The following is a 19,812-nucleotide window of genomic DNA, read 5'->3' as shown; positions in this document are numbered from 1 at the left end:
GATTTCTGCTACTCACATGGCAGCTCACAAGTGCCTGTAACTCCAGTTCTAGGGGATTGGATACCCTCTGGTCTTTGCAGGTACCTGGACACACATGGTGCACATAAACTTATACATACATACACATAAATAAATAAATCTTAAAAGAAAAATAGATGCCGGGGGTGGGGGTGGGTGGTGGGTGGTGGGGTGGGTGGTGGGTGGTGGGTGGTGGCGGCGGTGGCGCACACCTGTAATCACAGCACTCGGGAGGCAGAGGCAGGTGGATCTCTGTGAGTTCGAGGCCACCCTGGGCCACAGAGGCTACAGCCTGGACAGGCTCCAAAGCTACAGAAAAACCCTGTCTCGACCCCCCCCCCAAAAAAAAAAAATTTAGGTCTAGGGCTATAACTTAGTGGTGGAGTGCTTGCTTAGTATGTGGAAAGCCCTGAGTTCAACAATATATTACCACAACAATATAAATAAATAAATTAAAAAAGCCAATTGTCTAGAAACTCCAATTTCCAAAAAGTATTTATTTAAAGCGAAATGTGTATTTCTCTTTTAATTTGTGGCTTCCCTTCTCCAAGCTGCCTTTGACTGAAAAGGCCCGCAGAGATTAAACCCTGAAGGCATTCAAATGACTTAACGACTCAGTTTCTTATTTCAGCCATTGTAAACAACAACAACAAAACCAAAAAACTGTGCTTCCAGCTGAAATATAATCTGGACCACCAAAGTTTGATTCAGAAGGGAAGCCCAGTCCAATGTTAACAACCTGGCTACTGGGCGGCAGGAAACCATTGAAACTGTTGTTGAGGATGGGAAGAAGTGGTCGCCAAGAGCGCCGGGATTCCGGGCTCCGAGCAGTGCTCACAAGTCTACCGTAAGCCTTGCACAATGCTCCACAGATCTGTTCTCCCTTCTCGACTATCCCCACTCCCACACGCCAACCCACAGTAGGAAGGAAGCAAGCGCGGAGTAGCCCGGCGTCCTAGCGATTTCCACACCCGGCACGGTTTAGGCGAATTCTGGCCCCGTTTTTTAAGGTATCATTTGTGTTTTTGATGGGAGGCAGCTTAGCAGTATTCCCATTAAAAAAAACCAAAAACACATAAAAAACCCCTCTTTAGCACACACATCGTACACGCTGGTGAATGTCTGTCCGTGTGGCCACCTTTTATCCCTCTCAACCTGCTCGCTTGGCTTTTTGTCAAGCAGCCTCCCGGGCTCACAGTCTTTAAAACATGACGTCGAACTACAGCTGGAGTTGAGCTCTAACGTCGTCCCGCCATGGCCGCGCCGCACCGGGGAAGCCGACGTGGGACTCCGCCAGGCCCGGGGCGGCCCACGCCCGCAGGGGTTCGCGGAGGCACGTGCGCGCCCCGCACGCGGGTGCACGCTCCGGAGTGTTTACACCACTCCCCCACCCCGGCCAGGCCCGACCCTGATCCCGGAGACCCCGGTCCGCAGCTTAGCGCCCGCCCAGAGCCGGAGTTGCAGCCAGCGCCGCGTCAGAGCGGGCGGGGGAGGGGCGGTGAGGTCAGCGGCAGCGGCCAGGCTGCGCGCGGCGCATGCGCGGGGCAAGCCCCGTGAGTGGCAGCGGCGCGCGCGCGGGGGGGGCGGGGCGGTGGGAGGTGTGTGTGTGTGTGTGTTGGGGGGGGGGAAAGATGGTTGCAGGGAGGGTGGGGAGAGAGCGGGGGCGGGAGGCGCCTGTGTGTGGGCGAGCCGGCGGCGAGTTGGAGAGGTCTGTGGTGCGGGTCGCCCCGAGGGACCCGGGTGCGGGCCTCGCGCGACCGCCACGGCCGTGTGCGTGTGTTGTTCGTGGGGTGGACGCACAGCCGCAAAACTTCCTCCTCTAGTGCCCCGGGAGAGAGAGAGCGAGCGAGCGAGCGAGCGCCAGGGAGCGCCAGGGAGCGTTCGCGAGTGAGAGGGAACCCAGCGTGAGGGAGCCAGGCTGGATGGAGGAGCCGAAAGCTAGCGTGAGGGAGAGAGCCCGAGCGGGCGAGACCCGAGCGTGAGGGAGGGAGCAAGGCGCCAGCGAGCCAGCGAACGAGCGAGCGAGCGTGCACGGGGACCGGCGCGAGCTAGCCGTGTGGAGGGAGCGATCGCCCGCGCGCGAGACCCGAGCGTGAGGGAACTAGCCATCCTAGGGGACGCCGTGAGCGAGCAGCGTGTGTGCGTGCGTGTGTGTGTGTGTGTGTGTGAGAGAGAGAGAGAGGGAGCGATCGCCGGCGCGCGACTGAGGGGCCGGCGCTCGCGCCACCCCGGAACCCACCACAACAACTGGAGCAGCTGTCAAAACTTCGCCGCGGCGTGGGCCTGACGGCGCGGGGGAGGGGTGGCTGTCGCCGCCCCGCCGCCCTCCCCGCCGCCCCCCGCCGCCCCCTCCGCGGTCCTTTCTCCTCCCGCCGCGGGCGGCCTGGGGGAGGGGCCGGGCGGAGACCCCTGCGGCCGCCCCCGGGCCCGCGCCCCTCGCGTCGCGCCCCGCCCCGCCCCGTTCGGCGCCGCCCTCCGGCCCGGCCCGGCCCCGCTGTCCCCAGCCCTGGCCGCGGCGCCCCGCCCCGCCCCGCGCGGCCGGCCCCCCGCCCGCCCGCCCCGCCCGCCTGCCCGCCGCCCCCCGCCGGCCCCTGCGCGCCGAGTGCGCGCGCCCGCGCCGATGTGTGTGAGTGCGTGTCCTGCTAGCTCCATGTTGCCGCCTCTCCCGGTACCTGCTGCTGCTGGTGCTGCTGCTGCTGCTGGTGCTGCTGCTGCTGCTGCTGCTGCTGCTCCCGGGGCTGCGGGAAATGCGAGAGGCTGAGCCGGGGAGGAGCAACTCGAGCAGCAGCAGCGGCGGCGGCTGCGGCCGCTGCGGCGGGAGGAGCCCCCCAGGAGGAGGACCGGGATCCATGTGTCTTTCCTGGTGACTAGGATGTCGTCGGAGGAGGACCGGAGCGCGGAGCAGCAGCAGCCGCCGCCAGCACCCCCCGAGGAGCCCGGAGCCCCGGCCCCGAGCCCCGCAGCCGCAGACAAAAGACCTCGGGGCCGGCCTCGCAAAGATGGCGCTTCCCCTTTCCAGAGAGCCAGAAAGAAGTAAGTTGAGCGCGAGGGAGCCAGGCGGGCGGCCAGCGGCGGCGCGGCCCGGAGCTGTCAGGCCCCCGGCCCGGTGGGGGCGGGGCGGCCCAGGCGCGGCCCGGTTCGGCGGCGCCCGCGCAGGTCCCGCCGGCCGCGCCGCGCACTTTACTTTGGAGTTCGGCCTCGCTTCTGGGAGAACCGCCCGGCGGCTTCCCCAGGGCCTAGCCCGGCGTCCGCACACGCCCCGCCGAGCACGCCCAGCTCGCTGCCCGGCCCGGCCGCTCGGAGCCACAAAGCTGTGGGCGCCAGGGACCGAGCTGTCAAACGCCGCCGCGGCCGGGTGGTCCCGGTGCGGCGGCCGGCGCTCTTTGTCAGCTCGCGGCTCCTTTAACTTTTCTTGCTCCCAGACCGGTGCTTTTGCCCCTTAATGATACATTAGGAAGCCATTCGAGCCTGTCCTCCCCATCCCCCACCGCCCCGAACCGCACGGCCCGGCTCCGCAGCCGGCGCTGGGGATCGCACGGGCCCAGGTGAGAGCGAGCCGGAGTTTCGGGGACGCGGCCGGCTTCCGCGGCGCTGACGGCCCAGAGCACTTTGTTTCGTGGAGAAGACAGCTTTAATCGTCGCTCGCCTAGTAACTTTGGGCAGGCAATGGCTTTCGATTGTTTTTGCGAGTACGTGAGGACTGTGCTCGGTGGATGAACTGGCCAAGAAGTGTTGTCTTTACCAAGTGGTTATTTGGCAACTTTTGCCTGAAAAATTAGGGAACCCGTTTTAGTGCCAGTGAGTTAGTTGCTCAGCTATTGTGGCTCTTCTGGGTGCTGCGGAAGATTGGTGACCGTCTCTCCAAGTTGCAGAATGGCGTGTGTTGCTTACTCATTTCATTGTATGCTATTCTCATTGAACTGTTGGTGGTGGGAGGGTGCGCTGGGACTTGAAGGAAGAAGCCAGCGCATTTATGGATAGGCTATTTCTTTGGTTTACGTGCATCCATTTGCTGTGCAGGAGAAATAGTAGTGTGAACTGAGGCATAGCCGCCTGGGCTTCGGGAACCCAGTAAGGACTTGACCCAGTGTACCTTTCTGAGGTTTGCTATCCTTCTACTACGAAATGTTCCAGGGCCTTCGGTCGCCTCCATATTTTATTGCCTGCTAGTTGCTACCTAGCTGTGAGAAATCTTGAGAGCAACACTGTTTAGAGGATGTATACATTATTACATTAGGCTCTTTGTGAGACAAAGTTAAGAGTTTGTCTGTTACATTGTATGGTGAGGTCCTGCATAAAATACCATTATGTCTCCCTTGACTGGAATTTGGAGGTATGTGGAGTCTTAAGTAACTTTGGACTTGGTCGGTTTAAAACACACACCGTTTTAAAAAGCACCACGGCTTTAAACCATGTTAGAATTTTAATTCGGTTCCTTTCCATTTGCTGTTTGAAAAACATTTATATCGCATAAGAAAGTCTGTGGTAGCTCATGCCTTTAATCCCAGCAATCAAGAGGCAGAGGCAGGTGGATCTCTGAGTTCAAGGCCAGCCTGGTCTGGACAGCAGTTCCATCATAGCCAGGGCTACACAGACAAACCCTGTCTGGAAAAAGGAAAAAGAAAAATATTTACATCATACGTACATTAATTTGAGATTACTATATTTATATTTGTATTGAAATTCTACCGTTTAGAAAGAGTAGACATACAAGCGTTCATTTTTGTAGTGTTTGGGCCATGCACACATGCACACACATTGTGCCTCCCTGTTAACATGAGCTTAGTTGTATTAGTGCAATTCAGTTGTGTTAGTGAAACTCCTCTGAACTGGAAGGTAGGTTATTGCCACTTTATTATTTTAATTCTTAGTACTATTACTAATGAAGAAAAATGTGGCCTTTTGAGAAGTTAAACGTTTTACTAAATAATGACAGCATAGCCTAACAAAACTTTGGGAAATGTTTAGGTCAGTCAGTTCTGTTTTGGATTTTTTTCTTTTGGGAAAAGCAAATATAATTCTTTACAAGTGGTGGTAACTGGCTTCCAACTTTTAACTTTTTTAAAATTAGTATCTTTTAAAGGGAGTGGAATTTCTAATTGTTTTTGAAACGTAAATGGAAACTAATGTGTGAAATGGAAAGTAAAGAGATTTTTGATTGTGTATCTCTGCATCCATTTGGAAAAGACCCTGTAGTTAGTGAAGACCCTGAAAGTGAAACCGATGTGTAACAAATGTGATTAAGGTTTTCAGTAAGTAAATAATGTGGAATTGCAAACAGTGCACTGAAGAAATGAAAGTTAATACCCTTGGTTGGTTGGTTGGTTGGTTGAGACAGGGTCACTATGTAGCTCTGGCTGATCTGGCACTTACTATCTAGATTGGACTGGCCTTGAACTCACAGAGCTCTGCCTGCCTCTGCCTCCCTAGTCCTGGGATAAAATACATGCCTCACCATATCCCTTGAAAGTTAAATATTCTTTATGAAATATAAAAGAAATAAAAGTTTTAATATTATCAGTGTTGATCACTAACTTATAGCCAAGGTAGAAATAAGGCCTTCTGACACTAGTTTGATTATAACAGAAAATGCATTTTGAATTTGTATTGGAATTGAAAGATTACCATGCCCTGCCAATTATTGTGTTTGAATTTTTTGTGTTTGAATTTTTAATAATTAGGTAAATAAATCAAGTGTATTATAGTTTTAGCTAGCTCAATTTTTGTTTTATTTAATAAGGCATAGGCTATGTAGTTAATGGGTTTCACATTAACTAAAATTATATTTAAATTATGTTAACTACCTAAAAGCAATTTTTTTTTTTTCAAGACAGGGTTTCTCTGTGTAGCTTTGCGCCTTTCCTGGAACTTTGAGACCAGGCTGGCCTCGAACTCACAAATATCCGCCTGGCTCTGCCTCCCCACAAGTGCTGGGAGTAAAGACGTGTGCTACCTCCGCTCGGCTAAAAGCAAATATTTTTAACTGAAGGACCCTTTTTGAGGCAGAATTTTAGAAGTAGATATATACACGGGAATTTCCTGTTGTACAGATGTCAAGTGTAACACATAGTGAAATTTACATTTGTCTGAAATTTCTCCCTAACAATAAAGACTCTATTTTAGTTATTTTGAGTGCTCATATCTTTACCTGAGGCACCAGTGTGGCATCCTGGTAAAACACCCCTGTTGGAGGATTGTATATGCCAGAGGTCTATAATTCTGTCACTGTTAAATGAAAGTTTTCCTGAAGTATTTTTTTTTTTTTTTTTTTTAAACAAGGGTTTCACTGTGGGCCTGCAAACCACCATGTAGACTAGGTTGGCTGGGATTAAATGGAGTAAGATATGCTGTGGAGTTCTGGTATTAAATGTTAACTACTAACACCTAGCTTTAGCGGGAAGCCAGGAAGTGTTCTACCATATTATGTCATCAAAGTAGATGTCAGGGATGGCAAGTGGTGAACAGGCAATGTTGAAGCAGCAGGTGGCAGGGACAGGTTTTCTGAGATACTGTGTGTCAGCTCTATGCCCTAAATCACTTTTCAGAGGGCAATTACTGTTATTGGAGAGAAAACTTGAGTGTTATTGTTACAGAAGAATCAGGAACAATGGATGGTGTCTTACAAGGGATCAGCAAAAATTGCAGTGCAGCTGGTAACTGTTGTTACTTTGTTGTAGGAGTCTGTAACAATTTCTCATACCTGCCAGCTTGAAATAAGTGATAGGTAACTGTTCTTCACTACTGTATGTACAGTTTAATAGAAAGTCCCCTCCCCATCACTATTTATGTCTTTTGAAATAATGCAGGTATGTAATATTTATGATAGAAATTCTTTGCTTTTCTTTCTTGCTTTTCTTCCCTCCCTTCTTCCCTCCCTCGATCTCTTTTCTTATTTTTTTGAGATAAGGCCTATTATGTATCCCAGGCAGACCTTGAACTCAATAAGTAGCCTGGGCTGGCCTAGAATTTGAATTTCTACGCACAGCCACGCTGAGCAAACAATTCTTAATACTTTTAAAGATAGCAGATAAATGGGAAGATATATCACATACAGTATGTAATCTAATCTATCTATCTATCCTGTCTGTCTGTCTGTCTGTATCTACTGATCTCTGGTTCATAGCAGGCACTAAAATGTCTTAACTTAATTGAAAATGATTCTGGGATTATCAGTCACTCTTTCCTTTGAGGGGAGGTTGTTTTAACTTGCCTGTGCTGTACTTTACTGTTGTCCTGTTGGTTTATTCCTCGGAATTAATATTTGAGATTATGATGTTTTTAGTTTCATAATTTCACATTGCTTGTTAAGTTGTTAAACATAAATTTTCATGCAAATTTAGAAGTATTATATAGTTTAATTTCTCATTCTTAAAATGATTTATTATATTTTTCTTGCTACCCACTTAATTCTTTGTAAGATTTGTAGTCAGTTTGCAGAGTTACAAATTGATTACAGGACTGTGTATAAGACTCTGTTTGTTGCCTTACCTGCTTTCTGTTTTGCAAAACTACAGGTTATTCTCTGGGCCACAGGTTTTTCCGATCAGATAGTGGCTATCCAGCCCTTATATCATTTAAGTCAATATAAGCTTATAACTAAGGAACTTTCATGGAACTTCATTGACCTCCAAAATAAATATGGTCAGTTTTTAGCTATAAAGAACACTAGATTGGGTTGGAGAGAATGCTGTGTGGTTAAGAGTACTTTCTGCTCTTCCAGAGCACCCAGATTTGGTTCCCACACCTATGTTGGGGACATATATATATATATTTTTTTTTCGAGACAGGGTTTCTCTGTGTAGCTTTGTGCAGTTCCTGGATCTGACTCTATAGACCAGGCTGGCCTCGAACTTGCAAAGATCTGCCTGCCTCTGCCTCCTGAGTGCTGGGATTAAAGGCGTGCGCCACCACTGTCCGGCCACATAATATCTTTAGCTGGTTATGATGGTATACACCTTTGATCCTAGCACTTGGGAGGCAGAGGTGGGTATATCTCTCTGAGTTGTAGACCAGTGTGGTCTACATAACAGACTTCCAGGCCAACCAGAGCTACACAGTGAAACCCTGTCTTAAAACAAACAAATAAACATCCTTTAAAAAAATAAAGCACTCGAAGTTCCTTCATTTCTCTGGTGGAGAGATGTGAGGTACCCTTGATAGAATTTTTTGCCTTTTTGTTTTTCAAGACAGGGTTTCTCTGTGTAGCTTTGGAGCCTGTGCTTGAACTCACTCTGTATGTAGACTAGGCTGGCCTTGAACTCAAAGAGATCCACCTGCCTCTGCCTCCCAAGTGCTGAGATTAAAGACGTGTGTCTCTATCACCCGGCTTGACGTTCTTAGGCAAAATGTTGATGCTACAGAATAAACTTTCTAATTTGTTTCCCTATTAATTTTTTTTTTTTTACTTTTACATTTATTTATATGTGTGTGCACTCATGTGTATGTGTATGGACTCATGCATGCCTCGGTATGTGCATGAAGGTCAGAGGATAACTTGTGGGAGTAGGCTCTTTTCTACTATGTGGGTTCGAGGCTGGATGGCAAGTGCATTTAACCACCAAGTCATATAATTGGCCCCTAAATGTTTTACTGTGTTGGTTTTATCTGTTGGTTATAGCATAAAATTTTCTTTATCATGTTTATACCCAGGAACTATTTTCAGAACTTATTGGTAAGACAAGTTGTAAAAATTATCCTGTAAAATGGGCATGATTTCTTTTTTATAATGGCCTTGCATACTGATGTGTGCCTGTGGTTATGAAATAGTTAGTAGAAACAACAGTCTTGAATTTAGAACCTGAAGTTATTTTTCAGATTTATTTTTACTTTAAATTAATTAATCTTTTGAACCAGGATTTCACTGTGTAGTCCTGGCTGGCCTGAAACTCACTGTATAGACCAAGCTTGCCTTGAACTCACTGAGATCTGACTACTTCTGCCTTCTGATTAAAAGCATGAACTACTTTTTATTTTGTATTTGTATGAGTGCTTACACGTATGTATATGTATTATGTGAGTACCTGGTGCATTCAGAGGCCAGAAGGCTGCACTGGATTCCTTGGATCTAGAGTTACAGGCAGTTGTGATCTGCCATTATGGGTGTGGGTATCGAACTCTGCAAGAGAAGCATGTTCTGTCAATGAGCCATCTCTATAGCCTAGAATTGGAAGTTTTGACCTCTTGCAGAATATGAGAGACTTCAGAGCACAACTTTAGAGAAACAGGAATGAATGACACAGCTCTTTTCCCCTTTCATATGTTAGAAAAGGCTTCATGTAAACGATGTTTCACGTTGCTTCTGCTGCTGGATGATAGCAGGAGCTATATAAAACACAGTTTGAGATGACTTAGGCTTTCTGTTTACTTTTGTAGTAGTTAAACATTTTTTAGGCTTATTTTTTATTTTATGTGGATGAGTGTTTTGGATGCATGTATGTCTGTACCATGTGCATGCCTGTGCATGAGGAGGTCAAAAGAAGGCATCAGACCCCTTGAACTGGAGTTAATAGATTGTTGTGAGCCACCATGTTGATGCTGGCAACCAAACTCTGTTCCTCTGCAGAGCAACAAGTGTTCTTAATTGCTGAGCCAACTCTTCAGCTACTCTGTTTACTTTTTATTAAGACTTTTTTTCCTTGTGGGTTAACATTAAATTAATTTGTATGTATATATTTGTGTGTAGAGATACACACACACCAGAACACAGCTTACAGGAATTGGTTCTCTCCTTCCCCCATGTGGGACTTGGGATCAAATTCAGGTGGCCAGGCTTTGAGGCCTTTACTGGTTGAGACATCCTGTTGACCCTCTGCTCATTTTTTTTTTTTTTTTTTTTTTTAAAGACAGGATCTCACTATGTATAGGTTATTGGCTTGGAATTTGATATGTAGACCAGGCTGGCCGACATATTGAAATTGTCATGTGCCTCCTGCCTCTGCCTCCCCAACTTCTAGGCATGTTCTACCACATTACAGGCATGTTCTACCACATCTGGCTTTGTTGACATTTTAGTTTTTTCCCTTTGGCACATCTCACATACAGAACATGTTGAATATCATGAAGAGTCAACTCTTCAAGGGAAAAGTCACCAGCCAAATGGAGTCCTGTAATGTTTACTGGAAGTAGTATTTGAATTAAAGCCTGAAGGTTGGTTAGGTTTAGCCAAGTAGAGTGATAAGAAAGAGGGAATACAGTTATTTCAAGGGAAGTTGGAGTGTTTTCCTGGTGAAAAGTGGAGGCAGAGGGAGTGGGCTCTTGGACTAATGATTTGGGCTCTATCCTGTAGTGAGGGTTATCAACTTTTAGGCATTTTAAATGGGTTACAGACTTGTAGTTGGAGACCTTCTCTCCAGGTGCCACCAAGCCCCCGCGGTCCCATAACCCACATATAAAATAATCATACGGACACTTATATTTAAACTGCTTGGCCATTAGCTCAGGCCTACCATTGTCTAGCTCCTACTCTAATATTTAGCCCATATCTGTTAATCTATACTTTGCCACATGACTTGTGGCTTACCTGTGTCTTTACATGTTGCTTCTCATGGCAGCGGCTGGCAGTGTCTCCTCCCAGCCTTCCTGTTCCCAGCCTCCTCTTCTTCCTTGTCCTGCCTACCCTATCCTTCCTGCCTGACTACTGGCCAATCAGCACTTTATTTATTTTACCCAATCAGAGCAACACATTTGACATACAGAACATCCCACAGCATAGACTCATAATCAAATCCTGAATGATAACTGACTCTTAAGGCTTTGGGAGAAAAAGCTGTTTTAAAAACAACCAAATGATTTGTTTGGTTGTTGCTGTGTTTTTGGCCATGTTTTGAGATGATCTCCTAGAGTCTACACCCAGTCCCGAATTCCCAATCCTTTTTCTACGTCCTAAGTGTTGCTCTACAACCCTGGCTAGTCTGGAACTCACAGAGATTCACCTGTAATTTAATGAGGGTTATTTTAGGAAAACCACCATGGTAAGAAAAGCTACCTACAAGAAGAGATAATGTGCTGCTGCTGTAATGTTATAGGCAAGGCAAAGGGAAGATTACTGGAGATGTGGCAGGGAAGGGAAAGTCCTAATCATTGCAGAGGAGGAGTGTGAAAGTTTCTAGCATATATAGCTAGAGGATAGAAGTGCTCAGGAAGTATCTGAGGATGTAGAGATGGGATTTTGGGATACCTCAGGATAGGTAATTAAAGATGTGGTCTACCTGGACCTGCTTACAAGCAGTGGTCTACTTTGCAGTTGACCTTCTCCTGCTGGGGATGTACCCAGGGCCTCCTCACACATTCGAGGTAAGTTCTTAACCACTTGAACTACACCTCTGACCGTTACTGTGCAGTTTTTATTAAGACAAAGAGATAGGGAACATTGTTGGCTTAAGGAAAATATTTTTAGGAGTTGCAAAGTTATAAGTTTAATCGTGACTTTATCCTATAAAAAGTACACATGCTAAAACTTGTGTTGATTTTGTGTATAGAAAAATATTTGGAAGGATGTATATACTTTTGTAATGTACGTCCTGGAAAAAAAACAAAACAGGGTTGGGGATTTAGCTCAGTAGTAGAGCACTTGCCCTGGGTTCGATCCTCAGCTCAAAACAAAAAAACAAACTAAACAATTTGTTTTGTTTTGCTTTTGAGATAGGGTCTCTCTATATAGCCCTGGATGGCCTTGAATTTACTGCCTCTGCCTACCTAGTGCTGGGATTAAAGGTATGAGCCACCATGCCTGGCAAAGATTAATAATTTAAAATACTATTTTATGTGTAAGAAACAGAAATTGGGTAATGTAGATGTAACCCTCTTGTTAAATGAGAAACACAGAGCCAAATACAGAGTTTATAGCCAAGAGGTCAGAGCAATAGCTGAAAGCTGAAAACCTTACCCTTCACTGCTGTTGCTGTCTTTCCTCTCTACAAGAGACCTACTTCTGTGTTCTTTCTTTTTTATAGACTTTCTGTTCTGCTTTCTCATTGGTTGTAAACCCAGCCACATGACCTCCTCGTCACTGCCTGTCTGTACAGACCTCCAGGTCTTCTATGGAGCTGGAGTTACAGAAGGTTGTAGTTTGCCTGATATAGGTCCTGAGACTCAGGTCCTTTGGTAGAACAGCAAGTGCCTTTCAACATTTTTCTTCCTTCCTTCCTTCCTTCCTTCCTTCCTTCCTTCCTTTCTTTTTTTGTAGTTTTTCGAGACAGGGTTTCTTTGGAGCCTGTCCTGGACTAGCTCTGTAGACCATGCTGGCCTTGAACTCACAGAGATCCACCTGCCTCTGCCTCCCGAGTGCTGGGATTACATGCATGTGTCACCACCACCTGGCGGATTTATTAAATTTTTTAAAAAAGATTTATTTATTTATTCTGTAAACAGAAGAGTGTGCCAGATCTCATTACAGATGGTTGTGAGCCACCATGTGGGTGCTGGGAATTGAACTCAGGAACTCTGGAAGAGCAATCGGTGCTCTTAACCTCTGAGTCATCTCTCCAGCCCAATAACTATTATTTAAACTTCATTTATTTATTTATCTAGTGTGTGATACGAAAAATCATTAACAAATACTTGTAAATTTCATTTATTTATTTGGTGTGATATGTTTGTATGAGTGTTGAGGCAGGGTCTATTTCCATCCCCCAGAAACTTACCATCTCTGGCTGGGGTGGAACTTGCTGTGTAGACAGGATGGCCTAGAACTCATAGAAATCAAGCCACCTGCATCTGCCTTCCAAGTGCTGGAATTAAAGGCTTGTGCCCATCAATCAGGTCAGGCTCAAAGCAGGATTTTTACTGAAATTTTTTCATTATAAAGGACAGTAACTCCCTAGGAAAGCTCTGTGTATAGTAATGTTATGACAAAATGATTTAAAAATTTTTCATTACCTAAACCTATAAATGTCAGTATTGCGGAATTTTTTAATGTAACTCTGATCAAGATTTTAATAAGCTTTTCTAAATGAGACTTACTAGGTAGTATTAAATGATTTCTTGTACTAAGGATGTAGGCCAGTAAAAAAGAATGTTTATCTAGTGTGTTTAAGGTCCTGCAAGAGATAATTGTTTTAATTTTATTTTTTCAAGTTTGATAATGTCCACTCCCCATTATTTTCTACCATTTTCTTTTCTCTTCTCTCCCCTCCCCTCCCTTCTCTTCTCTTTTTTCTTTTTTTTAGACAGGGTCTCACAGTGTAGCCCTGAAACTTACTATGTAGACTAGGCTGGCCTTGAGCCTCTGCCTCCGGAGTGCTAGGATTGAAGGCCTGCACCACCATGCCCAGATCATCTTTTTCTTTTTAAACTTTAGTTAATTTATTATTTGTGTGTGTGCATGCATGCATGTGTATGTGTGTGTGTGTGTGTGTGTACGTGCATGTCTGATGTCTGTGCAGACATGCTTATGCATCTAGCCATTCTTATGCATGGTATGCATGTGGAAAGCAGAAGACAACTTTGTGAAGTTGTTTTCTCTACCTTTACATGTGTTCTGGGAACTGAAGTCAAGCCTGAGCTGCAAGCACCTTTATGTCCTGAGCCATCTTGCTGGCCCCATTTCTTACATATTTCATATTTGGTAATGTTTGCTTTCTAAGTTTAACTGTAACCTATTACATTAGAAGTAAAGTAGTTGATTGTCATTGTAGTCCATATGGTTTTGTTCTTAATCACATTCTTTAGTGGAGCCTAGCAAAAAATAAGGCAAAATAAAATTTCTTCTGTTTCCTGATATTTGGGATTTTTTTTCCAGTGCTAGAGATTGAACCCAGAGCATTATTTCATGCTAGACAAGCACTGTGGCATTGAGCTATATCTCAGCACATAGCCTAGAGATCCGAATATATTTCATATTTGATATAAGCATCAAATTATGTTCAAAAATTACCACATGAAATCTTAAGGCTTCATAATTAGTGCTACCAGAGTTGAGGTTTTTGCTTAGGGTGGCCATGTTTTTCTCCTATCAGACTCATGTACTATCATCATTGCATATTGAAATTAGATGAGGCATTATTATTATTATTATTATTATTATTATTATTATTATTAAAGACAAGGTCTGTAACCCTGGTTGTCCTGGAACTCAGTATGTAGAACAGGCTGGTCTCAAACTCATAGAAATTTCCTTGCTTTTGCTTCCTTAACACTGAGTTAAAGGTGTGCAGTACCACCAAAGCTAGGTGAAACTTTCAAGAATATTTAATATGAGCTGAGTGTGGTAGCTCATTTCTTTAGCCCTAGCACTTGGACAGAGGCAGGTGGATCTTTATAAGCTTAGGCCAGCCCTGGTTCCAGAACAACTGGGCTGTTACATAGAGAAATCCTGTCTTGAGAAACAAACATACAAAAAAGAATATTTTAATTTGTCTAGAGACAGAGGCCTTAAAGTATGTGGGGATTATATACACATCAAGGTGTCACCTGTATAGTACTAAAGGAAGAGATGGTGTCTGCTGTTTTCAGTATCCCCATTGGGCTGTTGTGTGGGTACAGCTTTTGTATTTTGAGAGTCTTTTTTTTTTTTTTTCCCCCCCTCTTCCCTTTTTCCAAGACAGGGTTTTCTCTGTAGCTGTGGCTGTCCTGGACCAAGGTCTGTGGACCAGGTTGGCCTCTGCCTTCTGAGTGCTGGGATTAAAGGTGTGGGCAACCATCGCCTGGCTGCACTTGGGAGTCTTAAGTGATTGCAGTGCTAGGAGCTGGAAGAGTCTGTGGAGAGGCATACGTCCCCAGACTGACTATTCCCCAGTCTCAGCAGGGTTCAAGTCCTAGGTGACTTTCTGGTTGAGCAGAGCACAAAGCAACCACTGGTAAGAGTAGCAGAGGCACCAGCTCAGCTGAACCCAGCCAGGATTGTGAAATCATGAGTCAATATGGTGGTTTGTTTGAAGCAACAAATAATAGTAATAATGGACACTAGGCTGGCAAGGTGGCTCAGTGGGTAAAAGTGCTTAGCACCAAGTCTGGGTCTGGTCCTGGGGAACCACATGATAAAAGGAGAGAAACCTCTATACAATGCACCTTGGGATGTATATACACATACATACAAATAAACAAGTATATACACAAATGTCATTAAAAAATAGTGAAAGGAGATGAGTTTATAAATTAAGGAACATAGTATGTATGGTATAAATGATAACTACTGTTTTCAAAATTCTTTTAGTAGGATAGTTAAATGAGGCTTCCTGCTACCTTTGGCCCTTCTTTCTCTAAGGTATTTTGATGTAGAGATGGATTATTATTGAGGAATTTAATATTTAAATAATGCTGTTATCAACACTGATGTAGGTTGGTTAATAGAGTGCTTGCCTAACATGTATGAAGTCCTGTGTTTGATCCACAGTGCCTGTAATCTCAACTCCAGGGGAGATGGAGGCAGGTGAATCACAAGTTCAAGGTCATTCTCGACTGTAGATTATGTGGGAGGCTAGCCTTGCATGGATACTGGAGAGTCTGTCTCAAACTCCCTCCCTTCATATGTAGTCATGACTATGGATTGGTCTGTAACTAGATAATACCTAATAAAAGAATTATGAATGCCCCAAAAAGTTTTAGGGTTTTATGTTTTTGACTTATGCATATCTTTTGGTTTTTCAAGACAGGGTTTCTCTGTGTAGCTTTGGAGCCTGTCCTGGAACTCACTTGATAGCCCAGGCTGGCCTCGAACTCACAGAGATCTGCCTGGCTCTGCCTCCCGAGTGCTGGGATTAAAGGTGTGCTCCACCACCGCCTGGCCGACTTACGCATATCTTACATGCAGTGAAACATTTGTACTTTGTTGGGAGACCTAGGTTCTGTTGCCAACAACAGGATGTGTAAGGACTGAGCCCCCATCTCAGTCCCTGCCTCTGTAAACTAGGGTGGCCTTGAACTCACAGAGATCCACCTGTCCTTGCCACCTGAGTGCAGGGATTAAAGACGTGTGCCATTATTCCCATCTGTCTCACTACCCACCTCCCCTTTTAAAATAGAATAATACAGACTTGAACTGGGTGTGAATTTCTCTTTCACATCAAATTCTTCAGGATAGGAGATATGTTGGTATGGCCTTTGCACTGCCAAGTCACTGGGTGGAGATTTGCCTCCTTTGTGTTTCGAGGGTTTGGCATCTGCTTTAAGATTCCATGACGGCTCCTGGAGCTCCAGTCATTACATCTGTGTCCCATGAAGCAGAGTGGAGGAGACCATAGACCAATATTACCCTTGAAAATGCTGTTTAAAAAACTTTGTTTGGCCTGGGTGTTGTGGTCTGGCACTCAGAAGGTATAGGCAGGAGGATCTCTGAGTTCAAGACCAGCCTGGTCTACAGTGAAATATTGTCTCAAAAAAAAAAAAAAAAAAAAAAAAACAACAAAAAAAAACTGTGTGCATCTGTGCTCCTGTGTGTGTGTGTGTGTGTGTGTGTGTGTGTGTGTGTGTGTGTGTGTTTAGAGGTGGCTCTCAGCAGTTAAGAGCACTAGTTATTGCAGAGGACCCAAGTTTGATTCCTATCCCTGACAGGGTGGCTTACAACCATCCATAACTCCAGCTCCATGGTATCTAGTATCCTTCTCTGACCTTTATGAGTACCAGGCATGCATGTGGTACACATACATACATGAAGGTAAAATACTGACACATAAAAATACATTACAAAAAATATTTTAAAAGCACTCCTTGTTTCAACTTGTATATACATGTAATTTGAACATAGTTATAGTGGTGACATGGCCAGGATAGTTTAAGAGAGGACAGGACTGCAATAAAAAAAACATTTTTATTTATTTAATGTGTGTATATTTATTTATTTTGATTCTTTGAGACAGGGTTTCTCAATATAGTCCTGAATGTCCTGGAACTCCACTTACCTGTCCCCTGAGTGTTGGGATTAAAGGTGGTCAACATCACTGCCTGGCAATTTTATGTCATCATGCTTGGTAACAAGTGCTTTTTTCTCCTGAGCCTTCTTGTAAACCTGGGTTTTGACTCTTTATTATTGAGATTTTTGTCCTCCCTCCCTCCAGTGTGGAAGGAAATGGTTAAATGTTATAATTACTGTGTATTACAGTGAAATTGTAGGTGACTTAAATTTTTTGATTCCCCCCCCCCCCCCCAAGTGTGGTGCCACTGGTCTGTAATCCCAGCACTCTGGAGGCAAAAGTGGGAGGATTGCTGCAAGATTGAGGGTAGTCTGGTCTACATAGTGACCCCAGGCCAGGCAGGGCTTCATAATGAGTCCCTGCCTAAAATAAATTAAATCTGTGCTTCTTTTCTTATTTTTCCTAAGTGTGTTCCTGAAGCATTATGTGTTACTCTGGCTGAGTTTACTTGCTTTGTTTTTGTTAATCACCCTGGGAAGATATTGGGCAAAGTCAACTAAGAAGCACTGTATACTAGGAGAGGTCAGTAGTATATGACAAAATTCCTGTCCTTCCTCATACTGTGGAAGTTCAGTGCTAGCTAATGCAAAATGATTCACAAGACTCTTGGAGAAAGCAGCTTTGCACTTAACTGCTGAGCCATTATGACTCCTGCCCCCTTCCTTCCTTCCTTCCTTCCTTCCTTCCTTCCTTCCTTCCTCTTTCTTTTTCTTTTTTTCTTGAGAGAGAGCCTTTCTATGTAGGCATGGCTGTCTTGGAACGCACTACGTAGACTAGGTTAGACTCCAGCTCACAGAGATCCACCTACTTCAGCCTCTGAGTGCTGTTGTGTGCCACTTATTTCTGGGAGTCTCCCATCACCCCCCCCCTCCCTTTTTTTTTAATAAAGAAAAGGTCTTACACTGTAGCCCAGCCTAGCCTTGAACTTGAGGCAATTTTCCTGCCTCATCTTCTAGAATGCTGGGATTACAGGCATGACTACTACTATACCTGGTTTTAGGAAGTCTTGAATGGAAGCACATTGCTGAAAGAGAACCAGGTAAGGTGTGTGTGTGTGCAAGGGAGAAGCTGGTACATGGCTGGTACCATGTTCTTGTGCTTTGTGGAAGTCACTTCATTTGATACTTAATCACTTGTGACAGAATTGTCAGACCCAGTTTTACTGGTAAAGGCGCTGCTGTAGGACAGTTACATAGTTGAAAGGACATGTATATCTAACCATGGCCTTGGCTTTTAAATAAACTCCTGTTTGTGGAAGGAGGAGGAAGAGAGCAAATTGGAGCCGCCTTTTTTTTTTTTGCCATGGACAATAGGGAGCTATTGAAAATGTTAAACAGGAGAAACATGTCTGTTAGGAAAATAAACTTGGTAGGGACAGTAACACCATAAATAGTGATTCTGATACTCAGTGATTAATATCAAATGAGGGGGACTTTGCTTATCAGGTATGGGGGGCTTGGCTTGTACAGAAAAAAAAAAACTTCTCAATTAAAGTAACTTTTGTTTCTTTCTTTTTTCCCTGTTAACAGCGTCATACATGTATATAAATGACTTCTAGTTAGTTTCATCCCTCGTTCCCTTTTCCTGTTCACCTTCTTAACAAATCCTCTTCCTATATTTATTCCATGTCTTGCTGTCACAAAAAATAATCAGAACTGCTGGCACGAGTGTGGGTGGGGGGTTTATTTTTGGCTATGGGCAGTTTATCAGCTGCTATAACATTGGAAGAAAGTGATACCGCTTCTCCCCCAGTTCTAATCTCTGTTAGAAATAGTTTTCATGCTGGGCAGTGGTGGTACACGCCTAGAGGCAGGTAGATTTCTGAGTTCGAGGCCAGCCTGGTTTACAGCGTGAGTTCCAGGATATGGAGAACTACACAGAGAAACCCTGTTTTGAAAAACAGAACAAACAAACAAAAAGAGTTTTCACTTGTTTTTTGGGTCACTATGTAACCATAGCTGGTCTTGAAAGCCTTGCTCTGCTGGGATTAAAGGGGTACCCACTGGGTTGGCCCTCATTGTATGTGGCTCTTCTCCTCCTCCTCCTCCTCCTCCTCCTCCTCTTCTCTCTCTCTCTTTAAAAGGGATGGTGCTGGGGATTATAACCAGGGCCTCAGGATTGATTGCTATATAAATAGTTTATGTCTCCAAAACACTGTAAATAATTTTAAATTTCTTATAATTTTTCAGGTGCAAGTCTTGTACTATTTTTTTAAAAAAAATATTTTATTTTATGTACATGACTTTTTTCTGCCTGTATGTCTGTGCACCATGTACCTGCCTGATAGTTGTGGAGGCCAGTAGAAGGTGTCTCTTGGAACTGGAGTTATAGACAATTGGGAGTTGCCTGTAGATGCTGGGGATCACAAACCCTGGTCTTCTGGAGGAGCAGCCAGTACTCTTAACCACTGAGCCATTTCTCCAGCCCTCTGAAGGTCTTCTTTTATTCTTCCTTCCTTCCTTCCTTCCTTCCTTCCTTCCTTCCTTCCTTCCTTCCTTCCTTCCTTCCTGTCTCTGTCTCTCTCTTTTTTTTTTTTTTTTGAGACAGGGTTTCTACATCACAATGACTGTCTTGAAACTTACTATGATAGTAACCTCGTCTCAGGCTGGCCTCAACTCAAAGAAATCTACTATCTTCTATCTCTGGAACACTGGGATTAAAATTGTTTGCCACCACACCCAGCTTCTAATTCTTTCTAAAATTCATAAAGTAAACCGGGCAGCGGCAGGGGCGGTGGTGCACACCTTTAATTCCTGCACTCGGGAAGCAGAGCCAGGTGGATCTGTGAGTTCAAGGCCAGACTGGTCTACAGAGTGAGAACCAGGACAGGCACCAAAACAACATGGAGAAACTCTGTCTTGAAAAAACAAAAAAAGAAAAGAAAAAAAATTCATAAAATGTTGCTAGTATATAGAAATTATAGTTGTTTGTCTTCTGGATCTTGTTT

The 19,812-nt window shown here is 44.8% G+C and overlaps 1 protein-coding gene across 12 annotated transcripts in view; it reads left to right on the top strand.

Annotated features, from left to right (window-relative positions):
• Positions 1–2,624: 2,624 nt before the first annotated feature.
• Kmt2c (lysine methyltransferase 2C) overlaps positions 2,625–19,812 on the top strand; it is a 247,142-nt gene continuing 229,954 nt past the window's right edge. For all 12 annotated transcript variants that reach the window (XM_036181141.1, XM_036181134.1, XM_036181142.1 and 9 more), the window contains exon 1: positions 2,625–3,051. In XM_036181141.1, coding sequence (XP_036037034.1) covers positions 2,891–3,051 — 161 coding nt within the window. In that variant the 5' untranslated portion in view covers positions 2,625–2,890. The remainder of the gene's footprint in view (positions 3,052–19,812) is intronic.

This window comes from Onychomys torridus, chromosome 3, assembly GCF_903995425.1.
Source record: "Onychomys torridus chromosome 3, mOncTor1.1, whole genome shotgun sequence".
In the NCBI taxonomy this organism is placed as follows: domain Eukaryota; kingdom Metazoa; phylum Chordata; class Mammalia; order Rodentia; family Cricetidae; genus Onychomys; species Onychomys torridus.
Note: the sequence above shows the minus strand (reverse complement) of the source record. Positions and strands in the feature narration are given on the sequence as shown.